Here is a 7,500-nt window from a genome sequence, read left to right as displayed (position 1 = left end):
CAAAAAAGGTTATGCACTCATTGCTTACCTCATACTAACACACAATACATACTATATCTAATCATGGCTCTATCTATCACATATGCATGAGCAGCATGTCAGTCATAACACACAAGTGGTTGTGACAATCAGTAATCTAAATTCTGGGTTGGTTTTACACTTTCAATTATTTTTAGAGCACACAATTAATTCCTTTTGAATTTGCTTCATCAGAGCATTTTCAATTTATTTATTTATCTTATATAATGGTTGCTGCTTTGAAGTACTTCCAAATAGACAAACAAAAATTATAATATTAGATATATATACACACAATCAACAGAGCTTATATTCAGTAACAATGTGTAATCTACTCAAATTTCTATGACCTATTATGCAAAGCACTTCAAAGAGCTAAATGGTACTCTGAGAGTAAGGAAACAAAAATGAATTGCATTAATACCTATAAAGTAATATTTATATCTTTTCTTGTATCCAGTAAAACCAATTCTATTAGTAAAAGATAATTTAAAAATGCAAATTTCATCAGATGAGTTTTTTTAGTTAAACATATACAAGATATTGCCCATCTGAACAGTATATAAAACAATAACCAAAATTCTGGAAATATTTTACCAAATATGCATTATATAAAAAACTCATTAAGTAACCATGCTATAAAAGGGGAATAAACAGAAAAACAGATAAGAACTCTATGAATAAACATGCACACATTTGTAAATGTTAATACTTGTGTAAATGTAAGCATGTACATTTCCTTTCCAATAAACAGTGTTTACTGTCTATGAAGAACATTTTTTTTTTTTAAAGAATCAAATTTGGCAACATCGATATAAATGAGGTTAAATATCTTAGCTTTACTAACTAATTAACATCCTATAGAAAACCCACATAATGAATCTTGAAGAGAAAATGCCAGCATTCTCTAATTAACTCAATATGGACAAAATAGTGCTTGGAATAAATGTGGTTAGTATAATGAGAGTTTCTTTTAGAGAAGCACATGCTTTGCAAAAGCAAAGAATCTATCAGAACCATCATTACATAAATACGGATGAAACAAAAAATAAAAAGCTAAAATGCTTGTGCCTGCATATGTTTACTCAGACCCTCATTCACTTTCTTGGCGCACACGTCGCACATACTGGTATCCTTTGATGAAAGGCAAGCCTGTACTAACTTTCTTCTGGTAATCCAGGTATTTTTCCCCAAAAAATTTGATGAGGGTAATCTCTTCAAAATATATTCTCTCATAAAAGAAACTCCATGAGGCAAGCGCATAGGCTATGGTGCACACAGGGTTGACCAGGATGAGCTGGGTGCCAATACTCCACCAGAACCAGCCGACGTAACTTGGGTGCCGGAACATGCTGTAGGCGCCCCAAGTCACCAACTCGTGGTCCTTCTGTCTCTCCGTCTGCACAATGTGGTTGAAGTTGGTCTTGGCAGTGAGCATGGCGGCCTTCCTGATGATCTCTCCCCACAGGCAGACCAGGATGCCAAAGGTACTGAGGTACCACAGGGTTTTCATTTCTGGGAGGAAGTACCTCTCAATGAAGAACTCCACCCAACTTGCTACAGCTGCAAGTCCATAAGCAACGCTATGGTTCAGCAGGTAGGAATCCAGGCTGAGAGTGGCAGGATTGCCAATAGCTGTGGTGATGTACTCTGAGTAATGGAAGAGAGTCAGCACTACCATGTACCAACCAAACACATGGTATGAGGAACTGCACAGGACACTAACCATGACCCCCAGTCCACAGGCTGAGCCTAGGAAGCATCCTCTTACAGCTATCTGAAAAAAGCATGGGAAAATATAATTTCTTGTAAAAACAAACAAGGCAAATTCAGATCATAACAAAGGCTTACTTTTTTTAAGTACTAGCAATGCTTTCAGTGAAGAGCTAATGAATTGAATTTCATTTAAAATCTTTCCTCTACGTAATATGCTAATCCCAGACATCCTTCAACAGAACAATGCCTTACATGAATATATCTATGGTGAGTCATACAGGTGATTTTCCCAGTGAGCAAAATGTACAAAGATATTTTTGGCCAAAGAGAAAGCATCATTTGCTAAAGCACAGGTTCACTACTCATACTCAGTCCAGGTTCTTCAACAACACACCATATAAAATTGAAAAAAAAAACAAAAAAACACACAAATATTTCCATTACAATTTATATACTATACAGCTATACATAAGACAATACATAGGAACACTTGATAGCTTCTCATTGTAAGTTGTATTGTAGAGTATGAAAGCAAGTGAAAACAAATTAGGTCAAAACTGAATAAAATAAATGAATGGCATATGTTATAACCAACCAACTGGCAACCATAATAGGTGATACAGATTTTTCAGCTAGTCCTACTCATCATAATTCTGGCATGCTGTAATGTCCACAATCACGACATAATCTTACACAAGTAGTCAAAAACTGTGGACCTTTTTCCCTACCTCTTTGGACTCTGAATGAGACACACAGCATCAGTGACAAACCCAGTGCTGTCTGGCAAATTTCCTCCATACCAGCCCCATCCCCCCATTCCCTTTCACCCCTATAAATTCTTGTGCCACTAATACTGTCATGGTTCCTGCATCTATTTTAGTGTGAATGGAATGGAGTGAATGTGAAATAGCAATTCTGGTGCTGCATTGGCATAAAGTGGCCAATGATACCTCCCATTGTCTTCCTTCCCCATTCCCTAATCAACCCCTCCACAACATGTAATACTGTTTCAAACAGTCATTTCTTGGTTTCTTATTTTCTTCTTAAAATCTATTAATACTAGAAAATAGTTTGCAGTGTGCATTTCATATATAAAAGTGAAACATATATATACATTCTGTAAAATCAAGCTCTTGATATTTCAAATAAAATATTTTGCCTTGTTAGTACTTTAAAAATCAGGCTTTAATTGTAACTAGAAAAATATAATGGCTGGAGGAGTTGTGGCTTGAAGAGGTGAGGCAAGATTTACTGAAAATATCAAATTAAAGGCTCTTGAAACCACTCAACAGGTTTCTTTCCCTGAAGAGCCAAGCACACCCGTGACCAAGGTTTGATGTATGTGCACACGATCTTACTTGAAGTGTCCTGGCCTTTCAAAGAAAAAATTTAAGCGTTTCATGGAGTACATTCCAAAGAGTGTTCAGAAAGGACCATGCAAAGACTGGGAAAAAATAAGGTAATGCCCATAAAGCACTGTTACAAAAAATTGCCATAATTTCTCACCAAAGTCTAAAAATCTATGCTTACATGGGACTTTTAAGCTTAATACTCCATTGGAAAAAACTAAAAATGAGACTGAATAACTTTTGATTACTTTATCCTCAGAATTACATTTTTCTACATTTGTCATAATGAACTCTCTTCATACTACAGCAAGAGTAAAACATCCTCTACAACACATATTCTGGCAAGGTAAATCTTGGTGACCTCACGTTGTCTTGGTTGGAGTGCAAATCACCTCATCTGGTCATATCATTATCAATTACTTGTTCCAGTAATTCTGTTTTCTTCCTTGCTTGGGCAAATAGTTTTCATTTCATTCAATTTTCAAGACAGGGTCTGAGGAAGTTAAATCCCAGACAATATTTTGATTTTGAATTGTAACTGTTGTCACCTTGGAGATTTATCAACAAATCTACTGAACTTATTCATTTTTGGAAAATGTCAGCGAGCACCCATGACAGCAGTTCTTATCTTGGAGGAGGACCCTAGAGGGTTGTCAATAATTTCCAGGGGGAGTACAAGCCCTAGGGGAAAAGTGTGAACATTTTCAGTGACATTACACATTTGGCACAGCTATAATTCCCCAGTTCATATTATTTTAATCTTAATACAGTACTAAATACTTTAGTACTTCAGGGATTTTGGATATCTTGCGTTACTTTATTGTACTATGAGTAATGAGTGAGTGATGATGACACTTGCAATCATAATTACTAAAATTACCATACAATTAATCTATTGACGTTGGGACTACTTCAGCTCTAAATAGTCAAAATGCCGAGATATTCTCACACATAAACCTAACGCCTCGGGATTCTCAGGGCGAGCGCTGTATGCTCGATCACCCGGCGAGCCGGCCTTGACTATATATATCGTCACCAGCGTCTGACCCGAAAACCACTAAACATGATAGCAAGTCAACCGGCGCAAATGGGTTAGGCAAAATAGGTTTCCTTAACATCAAAAACCTAGATGGCACCACTTTCTCCTAGCACCAGCAGAAGAGAGAGTCTTGAATGGCACCCATCTCTAACAGGCACTATCTTTATAAAGCAATGGCACATAACAAGTTGAAGACCTCTTGCTCTAAAGTACCGCTGATGGAGAATGTGCGGGCAGAACAAGAGGAAGGTGATTCAAACCATGCCCAATGTCTATCATGTCCCCCTGTACTAGTAGGGATGCCTTGTACTGTGGCACTTAAAGTCATAAAAATAGGTTTCCTTCCTAATCCCTATCTCTTCATTGTGGATGGTTATATTTTCCATATTTGTTCACAACAGTAGACAAGTATGAAAAAAATGAAATTGCTTTTTGTCCTCCCATAAAACACCAATACTTCTATCATACCAAGTAAAAAGAAAATAATGAGCTGATATGAACCCTAAACTATAGTTCTAGTTAATTGCAGCATTGACAGAGCCTGTCATATGACACACCTAAGTCTCTCAATACAATAAAACACAAAAAAATTACAAAAATAAAAATGGCTCTAGTTTTACAATGAGTGACTGAAAGAGAGTGGGAAAAGTCAAGGTATGGTGTGTGAAGCTGCCTCACTCTGAAATAAAACCATTTCTGGAAACTGGGCAAGCAAATATATCCCTGTCTGTCAACCCATTCCCGCCGGCACTGTTCCGTCTTTGCATGGCTGCAATGCCGGGGCTCTCAAACTCATAGGCCTAAATTAATTATACGATTGACGTCGCATGCCGGCACCCGGCGCTATGCATATTACATAATCGCCGTCTGTGGCCGGCGGCCGGTGGTATCGGGTTAATGTCCCCTTCCTCTATCTCTCTTGGATTTTGTGCAAAGTTTTCAATGATCTTCCAAATATATATGAAATATCTTTCCCTTCATCTTTCCTTTAATGACTGTCTACTCTATATGGTGACTGAAGCTCATGTCATTATCCATATAAAGGCCTAGATCTTTTATTACTTTCTTCTCTTTAATCTCTACTCACTCCAAAGAATATGATCTTGGTCTCAGACTTCCTGTTGGACTATATAATATAATTTCAAATTCATCAGCATTGAATTTCTTATCATTTTCACTTGCCTAATTACAAATGGTATGTATATCTCACAAAGTTATCAGTGTATTTATCCTTACATCATCTGCTAATGATGTTACTCTAGAGTGTTTAATACCAATAATCTCTAATCATAATTAGGAACATTTGATTCATTACAGAAAAGTACATTAATCTGTACTTTTTGTTTGAAAATTGTGTATCTCTTTCCACTTTTCCCCCGATTCTGAGGTCCCTAATTTTATGAAGTAAAATTTCAGTAAGCTAGGTATAATCCCCATGTCCAAGGATTTCCTCCAAACCAGCGCCTCTGCTGTTTCTTTGCAGGTACTGACTATGGCTACGACTTTGTTTAGACAAACAATTACATTAGTTTAGTCTCCATAAAGGAGGAATATATCCTATACATTCATGTAACTTCACTACTACAAATTTATGGAAGAAGTACAAAGTATGGCTAAACATTTTCTTTATTGTAACAAAGATAAAGACAAAATATTTACAACTATACACAATCCTCCTTCTCACTGCTAATGCCACTCAGCAAAACAATCAAACTGGCAGTGGCACTTTATACACCTTGCATATGGTAAAAATGCTAATGGCATCAATGTGTTGCCCCAGTACACAATAGGTTAGAGTCCCTATTCTGGGGACACTACAGACTTCTTTGTAAAGTTTTCTGAAATTTTAACTATTTCTGAAAAAATCCCTAAATCCACTCACACTGAACAGAAAAATATACACCACAAAAGGCAATTTACCTGTGCATCTTCTAATCATTGAAGTTTTGGATGCACCAACCCTTAATAAAACACATAGAGATATTACAAGCAAATGAAATTAATACCCTTCAGTTGTGCCACTTCTCTAAATACCAAGATTTTCTTGTATGAATTTTTGTCATCATTAGCTAGCATTCTGTTTAACACTTATACATTCACTCATATTGCCTTAAACTTTATGCTATTACTACCAATTTTATGCTACTCAAAGGTTAACCCATTGCGGACGGGTGTCACAACATACATGACGCAGGGGCTTTGGCCTGACAGTGGGCATCATGACATACATGACATTCAGGGATTTTGGATCACTTATTTTATTGTGCTATAAGTAATGAGTGTGTGATGATGACAAATGGAGTCATAAGCACTATAATTGCCATAATATTAAGCAAATTGGGTTTCACCTAACATCCAAAATCTAGATGGCACCACTTTCTTTTAGCACCAGTATAAGAGAGAGCCTTGAATGGCACCCATCCACAGTCTCTAGCAAGCACTATCTTTATAAAGCAATGGCACCTAGCATGTTGCTGACCTTTTACTCTAAAGTACCAACAATGAAGGATGTACATGAAATGTGATATAATGTAAAAAAAAAATGGCATCAAAGAAAACAATGTAATATTAATGATGTCACGGTAATTTCTACTTCTGATCGGTTGAATAAAAAGATCCGAGTCAAAAAACTATAAAATAAAATAAAAATTACTAAAATACTACTATTTCTAACTTGTCAATTAACCGTGATGTCACATCATGTCACGTCACAAGGGATATGTACATACTCGTACGTACATATACAATTGCTTGTATTGTTCTTTTCATTTTGGAAAAAAATATAAAACAATAACATAACACTAGAAAAATATTGCTATAACATGTTTTGTGACTAAAATATCTCCTCTGAACATAGCAATATTTTTATATGCCTTTACATTGTAGATGCAGTCATGCAAACCATAAGAATAGGGTGGGTGAAAAATGCTCCGAGACATTCAGTGCAGCCTCTTTTGGCAGGAAAACACCTTGAAACAAAGCACTGCAGAGGAAGCTGGAGAAGGCAAAAATTTGCTCAGTTGTGAATTGGTTAAAACAAAAAAATGGCTCTAGTTTTTTACAATGAGTGACTAAAAGAGAGTGGGACAAGTCAAGACATCTTGCCTGAAGCTGCCTCACTCTGAAATCAAACCCATCCTTGAGACTGGGCAAGAAAATCTATTTCTCGTCCCCAATGGTTTAAAACTTAGTAATAACTACCACTAAGGTTAGGTAAGTCAAGGTAAATAGTGCAAAGTGCTCCAAATAGGGGGAGGTCTAGGGTGAGTGAAGCCCTCCTTGGCTAGGCACCCCTATAGTTCCAGTTTTACACAATCATAAAACACAAGGAAAGTTGTACAGGTAATCAATAGTACAAAAATTTTAAGATAATTTTAA

At 36.4% G+C, this 7,500-nt stretch overlaps 1 protein-coding gene across 1 annotated transcript in view; it reads right to left on the bottom strand.

Moving 5' to 3' along the window:
• Nucleotides 1-7,500, bottom strand: part of Icmt (isoprenylcysteine carboxylmethyltransferase ste14) — a 9,753-nt gene that overhangs the window by 848 nt on the left and 1,405 nt on the right. The window contains exon 2 of the mRNA XM_042999604.2: nucleotides 1-1,795. This exon is cut by the window's left edge and continues 848 nt beyond it. Within this exon, the coding sequence (XP_042855538.1) occupies nucleotides 1,112-1,795 (684 nt within the window). The 3' untranslated portion in view covers nucleotides 1-1,111. The remainder of the gene's footprint in view (nucleotides 1,796-7,500) is intronic.

Source organism: Penaeus japonicus, unplaced genomic scaffold (genome assembly GCF_977035675.1).
Source record: "Penaeus japonicus unplaced genomic scaffold, GWHDUDI00000001_assembly GWHDUDI00000034, whole genome shotgun sequence".
Lineage (NCBI taxonomy): Eukaryota > Metazoa > Arthropoda > Malacostraca > Decapoda > Penaeidae > Penaeus > Penaeus japonicus.
This window is presented reverse-complemented; position numbering and strand designations above follow the sequence as displayed.